General features: G+C 34.2%; 1 protein-coding gene across 3 annotated transcripts in view; it reads right to left on the bottom strand.

Moving 5' to 3' along the window:
- KIF20B (kinesin family member 20B) overlaps positions 1–16,985 on the bottom strand; it is a 74,557-nt gene that overhangs the window by 40,546 nt on the left and 17,026 nt on the right. For 2 of the 3 annotated variants that reach the window (XM_025917892.2, XM_086680342.1), the window contains exons 13-20: positions 16,260–16,422; positions 15,510–15,800; positions 11,994–12,133; positions 10,872–11,010; positions 9,757–9,985; positions 8,781–8,833; positions 7,304–7,423; positions 3,247–3,400 (exon numbers count right to left, since the gene is read on the bottom strand). In XM_025917892.2, the coding sequence (XP_025773677.2) occupies positions 3,247–3,400; positions 7,304–7,423; positions 8,781–8,833; positions 9,757–9,985; positions 10,872–11,010; positions 11,994–12,133; positions 15,510–15,800; positions 16,260–16,422 (1,289 nt within the window). The remainder of the gene's footprint in view (positions 1–3,246; positions 3,401–7,303; positions 7,424–8,780; positions 8,834–9,756; positions 9,986–10,871; positions 11,011–11,993; positions 12,134–15,509; positions 15,801–16,259; positions 16,423–16,985) is intronic. The other variant, XM_025917893.2, reaches the window with a different exon arrangement.

Here is a 16,985-nt window from a genome sequence, read left to right as displayed (position 1 = left end):
TGGTAGCTACCTGAGCAGGATTACCAGTTATTTCTCTTCTTTTTATAACTTTCAATATTATCTAAATTTTCTAATACAAGTCTTTGTTATCATTATAACATGGGACAGAGGGAAGGAAATCACATAATGAGACACTTAAGGTGGACATCCCAAACCTTAAAGAACAATTTTAAAGTACAATTGTATTACAGATCTACTGAATTAATGACTTGAAAACTGAGTACCTTATTTTAATAGCTAAAATTAGGGGGGAATCGTTGAAATTCTGAGAACTCTGATATTGCCTTACCCTTCTTCACTAGCTGTATAACTGTCAATAAACTCCCCAACCCTAAGACCACTTCCTCAAATGTAAAGCAGAAATAATAACATCACCTATCTCAGTTTCGACAGTATGGATACAAAAACAAGCCTTATCAGTAGATTTCTATTTTTCAAATACAATCCGTATTCATTTCCTTCACCTAATTGTCTAAATGCTCTTGGGTAACTGTGCAATCTCATTTCGGAATCCCAAGATCTTTCTTTAATACAGACTAATTTTAAAAGTACACTGAATAAGGTTTTATTATCTGTAACTCACATTGTGTCCTCTGCCTCATAGAGAGGGTGGGGAAAACATGGCATTACCCTTGCTGTATAGCCTCACTATCTTAAAAGCTGCTTAGTTTATTTTTGAAGCTTTTCTTATGTTTGTAGTTACATTTTCCCAATTTACTGCCTCAAGATTCTTAATTTATTCTAAGGATTCCAGCTACTCTGGAATCTTAAAGATTTACCCTATTTTTACAACAAACGAGCCCACTTCCTCTTACGGATTTTTTTTTTTTTAAATAATCTTCAACCAATAAATTATTCTTCCATCTGAGTGTCTCCTAACCTTTTACAAAGTTGGGGCAAGTCGTCCCAAAGTGGAATGATCCAGTCTCCACTGGTTCAGATTTCTGTTTTACTTCCCATTTCATGTAATTCTCTACTTGTCATGCTATATTTATACCTATGACTTCATCAGTGGAAATGACTAATTAAAAAAACTAAATGAGGATGATAAGAGTCCTGGACTTTTTTTTTCATAACTTAGAAATGTTTTTTTAAAAAAAGAATCCTCTTGCCCTTTAAAATGACAAGTTATAAAATTGTCTGAACCCTTCATGAGGAGAGATGGGATCTAAGCAAGTTTAAAATGAGAATAATCAGAAATTCAGAACTCACAAATAGATCCTATATCCTAAGTTGAGAAATTTGAGTCACGCATACCATATGGATATAGTCCCTAAACCCTCAAGTGAATACAGAAAGCTCAATAAAACTTTTGTGATCAAATAATGTTGTTCTTTTAATTTTACTATATTTCAAGACTGGGATAATTACATAACATAAGGTAAATAAAATGAATTTGTTTTGTACCTGATTTTTTTTTCAGATACTCATACTGTTCTTCGAGAAAATTTTAAATGTTTTCTATCAAAAGATTTATACAACATATTCAGAACTGCCTTGTCAGGGAGAAATTAAAGTATTAGTCAAGCAACAGAGATGGGAAAAACTCTTCAGTATCTATTGTTAACTTATAAAAACTACACATAAACAATAAGAATGCAGTTAACACTTTAATTCAGTATTTACACTATACTCAACTTATATGTATACTGCTTACTGTATTTTGTTATAACAGGTACAGTTTTGATTGAACAATTGCAAGTAAGCAGACTGTATCATGTCTCTAGTTTGCCTCCTTTATTGCTACCTGAAGGCTTATTTCTTAGACTGTTTACATGGTTACCAGCTTTCCCAAAGTACAGATACAGTGACCTCAGACAAGCAAGTTCACTTTCATAGGAAAATTGCTTTGCATTCCTTTTTAAGAAGAGAAAACATGCATCTATGAAACACTATCAACCCCCTGATCCTATCCTAGTGGTTACAGGACTCACATATTTTATTTCAGAGATTTTAGTAGAAGTTAAAGGGGAAAGATGGTGGTTATAACTATGATTTTCATAGGGTATCTTACATATATATTCCTTGTAGTCTCTAATAACATAAAAAATTGAGAAATGGCCAAGTGGTTGTGAATTTAAGGAGAAAAAAATATTTTGTTGTATTACATAAACTTACTTAAATCTACCCATATCAAAATTATTTATGCCTAACAACTACAGTTCTTAAATACTCTTCATGAAAAGGTTACCTTTAGGATTAGTCCCACTGTGTGTATTACTTGCTCCTGGCCACTTCCACTTCCTAGTGACCTACTGATCCTACGTTCTCAGCTACTCTATGGCACAGACCAAAGCGAAAGAGGGAGAGGAACAGTGTGCTATGGAAAATCACAGCAAAGGCATCCCTCCTTCAATGCATAACAGAAGGCATATGTTTATTATGTCTTGATCTATTAGCTCACATGAGCACCACACATCCTATAAACCATATATCTAATGCTTTATTATCCTCTAAGGCATTTACTTTTGTAAACATTCATTTCACTGAGGTTCTATAAGGTTTATCATGTTGGTATACTACCCACTGCCTTCATCTTTGAAAACCTCAGGAGGCAGGTAGTACTTATTTTATTTTGCTAATGACCAAAGTTAAGACTTAACTTACCTCTTTTCTCAAGGTGAAACAGCTAGGCAGGTTGCTAAAGTTTATAAACCTTTCGTAGAAAGCCCTTACGCCCTGTATCATACTACAAAAGTTTTCCAAAAAGAACAATGATTTTCTTAGAGAGAACATAAAAGTTGATATATTCTTCCATATAAACAGAGACATACATTATACAGTAAGCACGCACCCGCTTTTTAGTAATTCTACAGTAAATGCAATAACTCAAGCACATTTGTCTTTGGTACTGTTCAGCTCGAAGTCTTACTGTCAAAGGTCCTTTTATAGAAGGAATAAAGAATACAAAGGGAGAAAACAGTGTGGAGAGATTTGGGCATGAAAAGATACTGTATTTATTTATTAAAGAAGACTACCATTAAGCACAGAAGTAAAAAGAATCATAGGCATGCAAAAGAGTGATAAAAACACAGTATCTAAAATTATTTTATTAAAATAAAAGACAGCTGTAAATACGCACACCCATCCTCCAGGCAGTTTATAATGTTAGCATAAAAATCAGTGACATTTACATTTCCTCAGGTTTTTTCCTTAGATAAGTAAATTTCCTATTTGCAACTCTGTCCATTACTGGTTTAGGAATTAACTTTCTGAAAGCCCTCCTGCTGACAAATAAAGTAGTACCTTTCTTTGCTGGCGGTTCTTCTGGTTGAAGTTCATTTTCATTTTGTCTTTTTCTTCCCAAATCGGTTTTGGTTTTGTCATCCTCAAGCACCTGAACTGTTTCACTATAAGCCAATGTATTGCTTGTTATTAAAGAAGAGGTACCAGCCTGGTCCTAAAATAAAATAATTAAGATTAGTTCACATACAGAAAGCTACAATACATGTAAAAGCTATATAAATGTTTCAGTGGTGTATCATAAAAATTTTATTTTCAAATCAGTAGAAACATTTTCTAATTTATTTCTTAAATCTCACCCTAAAATAACTGACGGCTCTGGCAAATGAGTAATATTAACTAACTTGTACACTCTCTAAGGAAAACAAAAATACTTATCTTAAAGTCAGTTAAGCATGTAGTTTCACCCTGATACCGAAAATCAAATTCATCATTAGTGGGTTTAGACCTGCATGGGGATAACTGGAGAACCCTAAAACACTTACCTTTAAGTCACATTCCAAATGTGCTTCGAAAAGAAAAATACAAAAATACTACCACAAAACTGTTTCTTACAGATGGCTAAACTTAAAATCTTGAGGTCCCCCTCTAGAAACTCTGCAAGTTTTGTTTTGTAATCAAAGCCTCTCAGAGATAAGCAGCACCTTCTTATCTTTAACAACTCCCAGAAAAATAGTTTAGGCCTTAGCTTCTAAGCCTATGTATAAAGATATACAGTCCACATACAGCTTTAAAACTGAGCCCCCGGTTTATCTAAACAATAAAAATCACTTAGATTTTTATTTTTTAACACAAATACTATGCCTCCCTAAAAGGTTAGCAGAAAACAAAGATAGAATATATTGTTCTCCAGAAAGAGGAAGGATGAAACTCAGTAGTTAGGTCTATAAAGTAATCAAAAGTATGGTAAAGGCAGGGACTTTTTTTTTTTTTTTAATGCAAAGATTACTTAAATCCCTACATGCTGGTAGCAATCCATGTTGGGGGGAAAGAAAAGTGTATGAAAAAAACAAAATGCCATTTTATACCATAAAATAAAACATTTTATTCAGAAGATATAAATGAGATGCCTTTTTTAAATTACAAAGTAATGAGGTTTTTTTTTAAGAAGTTTTTTTTAGCTATCCCTAAACAGAGGAGGATGTCATGACGAAAAACCTCCACGCGTTTTCACAATTAGTCCCCTGGTGTCACTGAGAAATAACAAAATCCTGGAATAGACAGATCACACGGCTGACAGAGCCTGAGAGTTTTCATTCAAACACTCCATAACAGGATCAAGTTGGCTCCTTCCTCACTCTTAGACCTATCAAAATGGTATGATCATTTTTTTCCTCCTTCAAAGGATACAACTTCACCAAAAAAAAAAAAAAAAAATCTATCCTCCACAACTCATTTACTGAAAAGAGTCTTTTCTGCCCCTAGAGTATGCTTTTGGATGGAAGGATGATCAAGAACCGACATTCAAGACAAACTTTTTTATCTTTCAGAAGAGTCTGCTTTCAAGACAAGCTTTGGAACAGTGACCCTAGATTAACAGTTTAACAGCACATCCAGGCTAAGTCCCAAATTACTTTGCATTTGTTTACATATTTATGTGAACAATACTGCACACTGTTTTAACTTGGTTGATAACACAATCTAGAACCCATCTAAAAAGTTTATTTACAGGCAAGGGCTATTAAATTGGGAATATGGCTTATTTTATTATAGTGCTCTCTCACTATTACTTAAACATTACTGACACACTGTGGTATACAAACAAACATACTACAGAAATAAATATAATTCTACCTTAAATTTCTAATAATTCTCTTCGAAGTGGTAGTCACCAGTGTGATCTGTCTCTGGCTTTTTTTTCTTTTTTGTATTTTCCTTCACCAAACCAAATAAGACTTAAAATGCAAATGAAGTGATTAGAGCAAAAGCATGTGGTGACTAACCAAACAAAGGTGCTGAGAGAGTCTGGAGGCCCAGCAATTCAGTTACTGTAAAAAGTCAAGCCCCAAGTCCCAAAAGGTCTTACCTCCCCTTATTTCACAAGTCAATTTTCTCTTCTTAATCTCTATCACCACTTTCCAATGACCCTTAATCAAAATTCTCATCAACCATCACCTGACTCTTCCCAGATGCTTCTCTGGTCTCTCTGCCTCCAGTCTAACTCCATCCCAATCCCATCCTACAAGTTTCCAAATACATCACTCAAAATAAAAAATCAACTTTGCTACTCCTCTCCTTAAAATTAACGACTCCTCACTGCCCATAAAATAAAATCCAAACTCTTTAGTGCAGTATTTAAGGACTTCCATCATCTTACCCCAACCCACCACTCCCAGATTCATTTCTCACCTCTCCTTGCTTTTAAACTTTCTTCTTGAATAAATGCTTGTGCTTTCCTACAGTGACTGAAAGACTTCTCACTTCCATGACTTTGTACATTGATTCCTAAACCTGAAAGGCCAGCCTATTTTCTTGTCTATCACAGCTACAAACTGTCCCCTCCCCCTACTTTCAACTGGATGATTTTTGGTCACCCTTTATGGCTCAACTAAATCATTTTAACCTCCAGAAAGTATTCCCTAAACCTCTACCTAGTCTCAGCTTCTTGCATATAGTGACTACACTGCACATTTCATTGTAATTATGTTTATATGGTTTCTCTCTTACTGAGGAGTCATTAAGGGGACTAGTTTTTATTAACCTGTATAAGTCTCAAAAATCTAACAAGGTACCTGGCATCCAGTAGACATTCACAAGTGTTTCTTGACTAAAATAAGCCGTTTTATGCTTCTTATCCTTTCTGTCCTCCTTATTACAAGGGTGTCTTTCCCAGTTCAGGTACAAAAAAAGTCAGATAGCCTGAATAATGCATCTAATAAATAACAAAAGACAGGCCTGCTACCAGAGATTAGACAGAAGGTAAGCTACTCTTCTTATATACCTATGCAGTATCAAAAGCCCACCTAATGTTGAGATGATTCAGAGAATATTGGTGGGTAATGGACCTTGACTGTAAACATACAAAGGACAGTCAACAGTCACTTTTTACAAGACACCAACCCTGACTCATCTGGTCAGAGAAAAAGACCTACAAAAGCACCTCCAAACAAAGCAGAGAGGTTTGGCTATTAGTTTACTCAGCCTATTATGTTATGTCTATATGTTCTGACTTTTTTAATTCAAAAAATAATCTAAAGGAGTTTACAATAAAAAACATAAAACCAAAAATCATTTTTTTAAACAAAGGATTAAAAGGCATGCTGATTATCCTAAACTAACTAAATATGAAATTACCTAAGTTTTTATGTATCAAACCCTTAAAGGCTTTGTATGGCACACAATACATGATGTAATTTTTTAAAGAAAATATCCTTGCTATTATTAAGCATACGAACATTAGCAAAAATGCATATAATAAAAAAAAAAGCCTCTAACAAAAAAACCCTAATTTCAATGATTTTCATTTTTTTAAAATGTTCATTTATTCATTTTGGAGAAAGAGTATGAATGCATGCGTGGGTTCAGGGGAAGGACAGAATCCCAAGGAGGCTCCACACTGTCAGCATAGAGGTAGGCATGGGGCTCCAACTCATGAACCATGAGATTGTGACCTGAATGGAAATCAAGAGTGAGTTGCTTAACCGACTGAGCCACCCAGGCAGCTTCCACCATTGAATTTCATTTAAAGTTCTATATAGAGATACAGAAATATTGATACAGTGATGGAAGTCTTTATGATCTGAAGATATCTAAGCACATGAAGTTCCTTTTGCCCCAGAGCTCCCCTTACAAGGGGCTATGTGTTCTTCTCTCTCATACATGTAAAGTACTGCCAGCATAGTCTGTGGGATATTATGTTCAAAGAGGTCAAATGTTCTCCTGCAAGTTACTCAAAAATTCAGATTTGCACAAGAGTAAACTGAATTTCAACACCCAAATAAACAATTCGACATTCTTAGTAAATTATTTTTAGCTATATGAGCTATTTTAAATTATTTTATTTTGAACCAAAACATAGACTTTTTAATGTAATTTGTAAGGCAGACAAACAAATTCTTACACTGCTTATAAACGTGTTATCCGTATGAAATTTTAGGTTTTGAAATTTATTTATTGTATCCTCTTTTTGAGCAATCATATCTCCCAACTCTTGAATTTTTTGATTCTGCATAAGTATTGTCTTTAAAGAGAAGAAAAACAGCAATGTTTAGTAAATATATTCTAGGATAGATAAAATGCAAATAGGATATAATTTTAGAATTCCTTCAAATTTAAAACGAAGTAAAAATACCAGTAGCAACACACCATGCATAGTATGACCTTATTTTTGTTTAAAAATTATATATATTTCCATTAAAAAAAAAAAAGAAAAGCAATTTAATGAATTGAGTAAGAGGAATCTGGAATCAGACCATCTGAGTCTGAACCCTAGCTTCTCCACCTTCTAGTTGTATGATCCTGGGCAAGCTATTTTATGTCTCTGTACAAATAAAAAATAACAGTATCTACATCATAAAGTTGTTCTGAGATGTAAAGCACTTAAAAGAGTACACAGTAATGTTCTATACAAATAAATACATATAAAGTAAAAGTCTAAAAAAGATACCAACCAACTTGGTTTTCCCATTTTTATTTAGGACAAAGATTATGGGGGATTTATTTTCTATTTTACATATAACTGAATTTTCACAACTAGGATCTACTATTTTTATAACTAGAAAAAATAAAGGAAAAGATTAGGAATCATCCAAACACTAGCTGTAGTGTCTTCTGCTAAGTACATTATTTTGGTTATTTCTTCAAATACTGGATATTAGATACCAAAGATCTTATTTATGTCTAATCATATCTTAAAATATTTAGCTCTTTAGAAGGATAAATATAAATTGATATAAGACCCATGCCAGAGAAGGTCAGGAAAAATAGCAAGTTTAGAGCTCTAAGTTCACTACATGTGCATGTATGCTTGTAATTTCATATTTAGACCTATCAATGTCAAATCCATCTACAACCACTTGGAATGATTATCTGATCTAAAGATACAAGGTGCCGAAGATCTTCAGAATTCAATGCTGCACACTGATCAGGCCATATCTCATATTTTACAACAGTAATTTTAGGTGAAATAAACACCATTTAAATGCATCCAACTAACATTATGCACCCACCGAAAGAATAACACAGATCTTTATGTGCTGATGTACAATTACATCAGCATGATCTCCAAGACACCTTTTGACGGAAGAAAACAAGACACAAAACTAATTAATCCCATTTGTGTAAACTTTTCAAAAGATGTGTGTATGTGTTTTCTATATATAAATAAATATCTTCTGGAAAGACTGAAGAAACTTTCTAGTTACTATCACTAAGAAAAGGCCTGAGAGTGAAAGCACTTATAATTTTCAATTTTTTTAATCACATTCATTTATTTTTTAATTATCTTTAAAATAAATGTACCTTGTCATAATTCATGCTCCTTCAATTGCTTAATTATTAAGTTCCTTATCAAGACAAAATAAAACTTAAAGTATTACCTTATTAGATTTCTCAAGCTCTTGAACCAATGAATTTATGTTAATTTCTGATTCTGAAAAAATAAGAATATTGAAAACAAATATATAAGCATCTAAAAAATATATTACTGTATAATCATTGACACATAAGGTTCTATAGTTGACCTAACACTAGTGTTACAGTCAGGAAAAATGATTTTCACAGCCACTAGAAGCGCCCAGGACTCAGTTACTAATTCTACCACCAGAGGGCAAGGTTTCTGTAAAAGCCACTTTCAAAATCCAATCCAAGGTAAAAACGAATGACCTATGTTAAATAGTGAAAAATTTCTGGTGTAATTTCAGAGATGAAAGGAAAATAGAAGCTTTTCTATTTTCATAATGTAATGTATGAAATACATTCATAATGTAAAGGCACCACTTATATGATATTTTCTACCCATCTTGTTTCACACAGAAAAGGGCAGAACATGTCCTCCAACACTTTTAAAAACCAGATATGACAAGACATTGAGCGTGTGTGTGTGTGTGTGTGTGTGTGTGTGTGTCTGAGCTGGAATGGAGCACCAATGTAACAAATTTAAAATCACTCCATAGGAGTTACTCTATCCCAAACTTACAAGCCCAGAGCAGAATCTACCACACTATGACAGAACATAAAAAATACAGAACAAAATTCACAGCTTTACAATTTCCTAAGATTTCTTAATTTGCTGATAAAACTAATGCTTCATTTGGTGTTTGTTGTTCTTGTTGGTTTTGAGGGGTCCACTTTCTACTTTCTATTAACATTAGCCTAAAAGTAAATGAAGGCAAAAAAAATTTTTAATAGTAAATTAGTACAAAGCCATTAAAATGTTAAAATATTAAATGATGCCTAGATCAAAGAATTTTCTAGTCAGTACAGTAAATACGTAAATAAGCATCTGTTTTACTCACCGACTATGTTTTTTATGCATTTGTAACATCTAAATATGGATAAAATACATCTACTTACCATTTTCTTTCTTTTTTAACTCTTCCTGGATTTTGATTAATTCTTCTTTGGTTTTAGCTAATTCAGCTTTAACTTGATTAAACTTTATTTCTAAACAAGCAATAGCTTCCTGGGGGTCAGCAAGAGATGCAATATATAAGTGAGCAATTTCAGCCTGTTTCTTAATATCAGTGACATCATCTTGAAGGGAATCAATAATATCTTCAATTCCTACATAATTATGTGCTTCCTAAAAACAGCAAAAACCACATGCCTAATGTTAACAGTGGCTTTCACTCTTGCAATGTGGCACTATCTAATTTCGACAGTTTTAAGAACACATAGCAAAAAAATTCACAATTTAGAATTTTTTTCAATAAATTGTAGCAAAGTATCTCTAATTATTAAAAAGCTGTGTTCCATTACTCATAACTATTTTATGGAACATGAGACACAGTTTCCCATAAAAAAAAATGTCATAAGTTGTGAGAAATCCTTCTAGAACAATTATGACTGTCAGTTCAGGTATACTTTGTTATATAATGTCTCATAAGGGCTCTGGTGGGACAGCTAAGGAAACAAACCTCCATCATCACAACTCAGACCAAGAGCCAAACCATGTCTAGGATACATAAACATGATTTGACAGCAAGAGCCAGGACATCACCATCCCAGGCCCCTAAACTGAGTTATTAAAAAAAAAAAAAAAAAAAAAATCAAACAACCCCCAAAAGACATCAATTTCAGTGGAAGCAGAAGAAGGGTATGTTTCCTCAAGGGCAGGGAATGGTCAATCAGCCAACAAGAGCAATCCTGTTTACATATAAATGATTTTGCTTTAATCAGAGCAAAATTATTTAAAATGGACACAAATGAGGCTAAAAGGAATCTACCTACAATCAATACATCTAAAAAGCAACACAAAAGGAGATATAAACATGACACATAATTTCTCTCTAGTCTAATAGCTATATTTAACTAATTGTGCTTCCATTACTAACAAAGCATGCTTAATTATAATAAAGCTACATAGTAAGTATTTTAATTCTAAAGTATATTAGTGTTTCTCATCACTGATGTGGTACACTACACACAGATCAAACACCTCACTGGACTTCATATTTCAGTTAACATACTTTGTTTTCAACTTTCATGACACAATCTTCATTCTCTGGTTCTTCTTGAGTGTCACATTTACCAACCAAATCCTTGAAGATAGCCAAACGACATTCAGCATTTTCCTCAAGTATCTCTCGTTCCTGAAGGAGAGTTTCCCTTCATAACACAAATTAATCCCATTAGGAAACATAAAAGCACAACTTTGTGTTTTTGTTTTGAATTTGTAAGATTAAGGATACATGCACCCCTATGTTTACTGCAGCATTATTTATAATAGCCAAACTATGGAAGTAGCCCAAGTGTCCATTGATAGATAAATGGATAAAGATGTGGTGTGTACACACACACACACACACACACACACACACACACACACACACATAAACAATGGAATATTATTCAGCCATAAAAAAGAATGAAATCTTGCCATATACAACAACACAAATGGAGCTAAAGGGTATAACGCTAAGCTAAATAAGTCAGAGAAACACAAATACCATATGATCTTACTCATATGTGGAATTTAAGAAACAAAACAAACGAGCAAAGGAAAAAGAAAAAAGAGAGACAAACCAAGAAACAAATTCTTAACTATACAGAACTGATGGCTACCAGAGGGGAGGTGGAAGGGGGCATGGGTCAAATAGATGATGGGGATTAATAAGTACATTTATCAGGGCACCTGGGTGGCTCAGTCGGTTAAGCATCCGACTTCAGCTCAGGTCATGATCTCGCAGTCTGTGAGTTCAAGCCCTGCATCGGGTTCTGTGCTGACAGCTCAGAGCCTGGAGCCTGCTTTAGATTCTGTGTCTCCCTCTCTCTCTCTGCCCCCCCTCGCTCTCTCTCTCTCTCAAAAATAAACAATAAAAAAAAGTTAAAAAAAATAAGTACACTTATCATGATAAAAAAGTAAATAAAATAAGAACTAAATTTCTAAGATTAAATTTATTATAAATTAAAAGCAGAATTTAAATCATTCATGTACAATTCAGAACCACTGTCAAGATTAGCAACAGCTACTCTCAAGGCTGAAAGAAGAGGTCAGAATTCAGAAGCCACTTAATATAAAAAAAGTAAATAAAAAATTCTGTACAAATAAAATTCTCAATTTTTACTAGGACATGAAATAAGTAACTTACTTAAAATCAGCTTCCCGCTGAGCTAAATACTGAGTAAACTCCTGTGTAACTTCATCACGAATTTTAAATTCCAATGTTAACTTTTCCTTTCTTTCAGTTATCAGTTTTTTTTTCAAGTCTTCTATTAAATCCAACAGTTTCTAAAACATAAACATTAAAATCCTAAGAACAAATATATCCCAAGGGAAATATTACTGTCCAAGTATTCAAAAATAACTCTTTAGTTGACTATAATTATGCATCCTTTTAATAATGATAATATTCTCACTGAAAATTACATATGTGCAGAGACTCAGTAATCTGAAAAGCCTCTCTACATTTTAAAAATACACTTACAGTAACTCAGATGTCTCACTGTATGGCTACACTAAGAAAAAAAAGGACAAAAAATCTGAAGATCCATTATCCACCAGGAACTACTCTGGGGACTTCATATTCGATGCCTTTCAATCCACATAACCTTCTGTGAGCGTGGTAGCAGCATCCACACTTTGTAGGTGGGGAAAGTAAGGACCAGGTTTGTGGAAAGTGGTAAAGGCTGGATTTTAACTTAGTCAAGATCTAAAGCCTAAGTGTCACACAGAGTAGTTACTGAGAATCCCAAACACATTCCAAAATGGAAAAAAGAGATGTTTCATAAACTTATTTGGTGAGCAACAACTCCAAAACCCTGGAAAAAGCATAATATGTAATATGGACAATGAATAAATAAGGCAATTAACACTTGACATGGCCAGTATAGATCTGTAATAAAATATTATAGCATAACAGCCTGATAGTCTTTTAAGATTTCTACTTAAACTTTCTCAACAACAAATTACCCAATAAACTCTCTCAAAACTACAGATCTTTCAATGTCTCAATTTGATATTGAAAATATTTCCATAAATATCCTAACTTTGAAATCCTGGTTCTAAGAACCTACACCGAAGAAATACTTCTATACCAGGACCCAGTGTTCTGGCTGTGAAAATGGTTATCAGTGTTGTTGTTTTATGATAGTGATTGTACTTAATTAAAGGAAAAGTGAAACCCAACTCAACAGTCAAACAAAAAAGATTGGTTCAATTATGGTACAATCATACAGCAACCTACTGTAATGAACAATGACATATTAATGCATACTTTGTACCATTTTTTTTTTATGTGAAAAAAGTCAGGATACAAAAGAATAATGGATAGGGGCGTCTGGGTGGCTCAGTCAGTTAAGTGTCCAATTTTGGCTCAGGTCACAATCTCACTGTTCATGAGTTCAAGCCTGACATCGGGTTCTCTGCTGTCAGCACAGAGCCCACTTTAGATTCCCTGTCCCCCTCTCTCTGCCCCTCTCCTGCTCACACTTTCCCTCTCTCTCTCTCTCTCTCTCTCTCTCAAAATAATAAACAATTACAAAACAAAAGGGTAATGTATAGTAAAAATCCATTAACATGAGTGGTATATAGAGAGATCTTTATATTTAGTTTCCTTTTCTTTTTCCAGATTCCATCATGATTAAATAATACTTTTATAATTTCAAATGACTACATTTTCCCACTGTTAATTTTTTTTTTAATGTTCATTTATTTATTTTGAGAGAGAGAGATCTCATGAACCAGTAGATCATGACCTGAGCCAAAATCAAGAGTCAGACGTGGGGCACCTGGGTGGCTCAGTGGGTTCAGTGTCCGGCTTCGGCCTAGGTCATGATCTCACCATTCCGGAGTTCGAGCCCCGCATTGGGCTCTGTACTGACAGCTCAGAGCCTGAAGCCTGTTTCAGATTCTGTGTCTCCCTCTCTCTGCCCCACCCCTATTCCCTGTCTGTCTCTGTCTCTCTCAAAAATAAATAAACATTAAAAAATAAAGGAGCATCCTCGGTTAAGTGTCTGACTTCAGCTCAGGTCATAATCTCACACCTTGTGAGTCTGAGCCCCGCGTGGGACACTATGGTGACAGCTCAAAGCCTGGAGCCTGCTTCTCTCTGCATCTCCCCCACTCGTCTCTCTCTCTCTCTCTCTCAGAAATAAACATTTAAAAAACATTATTAAAAAATACCACTGTTCAATTTTATGCATTTACCATACATGTAAGACAACCAACCATCCTGTTTTTGAAGAAATAGAATAACTGGTACTAGGCAGACACTTTGAGTGCTTTTACCTGAGTGCAAAGTAAGTTTGGTAGATTATGCTAAAATCACTGAGTGAAAGGATACTAAGGAAGAAGATACTCACATGGTCTCAAACTATCATCCCGCAGATGATACTTTGAAAATATAAAGAGATCTGAAACACAATACCTTAACCAAATGAGCAAAACTCAGCATCACCAAGAATGGGGGATTCAGACATCATGTGTCTCCTGATAGGATGCAATGGAAAATTTACAACTTGACCTAAATAATAGGCTGTGTATAGTGTAAAACCTGAATCATGAGGAAACAATCAAAGAAACTGAGATTGAAGGTGCTGTACAAGACAACTAGCCTCAACTTCTCAAGAATATCACTGTTAGATTACAAATAACTAAAAGAAACATACCAATCAAAAACAATGGTTAACTTTAGTTGAAGCTCAAAAACATAATGGCTGGGCACCTGGGTGGTTCAGTCAGTTAAGTGTCAACACTTAATTTTAGCTCAGGTCATGATCTCATGGTTCATGAGGTAGAGCCCCACATCATGCTCTGCACTGACAGCCCAGAGCCTGCTTGGGATTCTCTCTCTCCCTTTCTCTCTGCCCCTCCATTGCTCATGCACACAAGCATGGGTGCCTATGTGCACTCTCGCTCTCTCAAAATAAAATAATTTTTAAAAAATGACTATAAAGGACATACTGGGACCACCGAATAAATCTCAATATGGACAATATAATAGATTATATTATTATATCAATGTTAAATTGCCTAGGTATGAAAATGGTGTTGTGATCATAAGGAATATGTCTACATTGTTAGGAAACACATGCTGAAGTAGTTAGTTGTAAGGTGCCATTATGTCTACATCTTGTTTTCAAATGGTACTGGCAAAAAAAAATGTGCATTCACATACACACAGAGAATTAAACATGGTAAAATGTTAACAACTAGCAAATTCAGGTGAAGTATAAATGGGTTTTCATTGTACTAGTCCTACTGTAGGTTAAATTTTTTCAAGACATAAAGTTGAGGGGCGCCTGGGTGGCTCAGTTGGTTAAGCATCCAGCTTCGGCTCAGGTCATGATTTCATGGTTCAGGAGTTCAAGCCCCGCATCGGGCTCTGTGCTGACAGCTCAGAGCCTGGAGCCTGCTTCAGATTCTGAGTCTCCCTCTCCCTCTGTCCCTCCCCTGCCCCCGCTCTGACTCTCAAAAATAAATAAATGTTTAAAAAATTAAAATATTAAATATATACACGTATACATATACATATAAAGCTGAGATACATAACAAACTTAGCATGTTGCTGAAAAAAACTGGAAGAGAGGGAGTTGTAGGTATTGTTAACCCTAACTTTCATAATAATAATAAGCCAAGCTTAGAAATACGAGTTCTTAATACATACCCTCTTCTCCTCATGGCTACTGAAAGCCTTATCTTCCTCCAAAGTCTTATCTAGATCTTCATCAGTACGTTCACTTTCCACACTTTGGTTTTCTTCACCTTTTTCTGGATCCTCAATTAAATCTTCATCTTCCACCAGGTCTTCTAGACTACTTTCCCATGAAATCGTGGATCTTTTTACATTTAGTATTTTATTAACTGAATTATTATTGTCTAGGGATACATCTTGAGAAGATTTGACAGGTCCAAATGGTTTCTCTTGAGAAGAATTTAAAGCGTCTGGAACACAAACCTGTAAAAATACCCAATGTGACTTTTAAAACAGAAAAGGAAAAACTGTCAACTAAAAAAGAAATCCATAAATTTGAGTCAAATAAAAATTCTAGTGTTTAAAAAAGACCTATCTATGCAAACAAACATACAAGAAGGACTCTTAGCAGAAGGGCTTCCTGATTAGCCATGAAGTGAACCAGATGGATGGCAGAGCAGACGGACAATTCACGATAATACTCATAATTTGTAATGAGTGTGTATTATGAACTCTTATTACTAAGGTTATCCTAATACTAGCAAGGGAAACTTTCAATCTTTTTAATGCCCTCTTACTTGATCAAATATTCACATTTCTAATTTTCAATTATTTCCCAGGTTTTCGGTTATAAGTACAAAATGGGTTAGTTACACCAAGAAAAAATGGTTCATATTCTGGTAAGAAACGTAATAAATCCTGCAGAAATTTGAATATATTTACTTTTTGTGCAATGGCTGAGAATTTCAACACATTGAGGGTTTCATCATAGGCAAAATAACACTGGCTGATGTTGACAATCATGCATATTTTCCCTTTACCATTAAAAAAACTTTGAAAATAGTGAGTCAGTTTACTTTCCCGGAAAGGCACATGCTGTTGAAACCTATGGAAAAAATTTTCAAAAAACCATAAGTTAAAACAAATCTCATAAAGTCAGAATGTTGATAAAATTTACAAAGAAATAATTAATCTAGCTATCACAGACTTAAACTCTAGGTTAGTGATTAGTTCTGCCCATAAAAGTCATTTTCTGTTTATTTATGTTCTTTTCTTTAAATACTACTACTAATACGAAAACTAACAATAACTCAGTATGCAAAATGTTAAGAAAATCACATTGAACTGGGTTGTATTTTCTAGGGTAAAGCAATTATACAAGATATGCCATGAAACACATTAACTAAAAATGAAGGCTAATTACAATTTACTAAGCCTAAAGTGTAATTAACGCAGAAATCTTATCACATCTAGAACACAAGGCATTAGTAAGAATAAAGTGGTTTTAGATGCTAAACCAGGATCATAAGAAGATTATCCAAAATGCCTGTTGACATATATTTGCTATGGAAAATACTGTTTACTTGATGAGTCACTGGCATCAACTAACAATATTTTTTACTTCCATTTTTTAAATCCAAGAACTCTAAGTATTTCAATTGTAATCCA

This window comes from Puma concolor, chromosome D2 (genome assembly GCF_028749965.1).
Source record: "Puma concolor isolate L17-30 chromosome D2, mPumCon1.1.hap2, whole genome shotgun sequence".
Lineage (NCBI taxonomy): Eukaryota > Metazoa > Chordata > Mammalia > Carnivora > Felidae > Puma > Puma concolor.
Note: the sequence above shows the minus strand (reverse complement) of the source record. Positions and strands in the feature narration are given on the sequence as shown.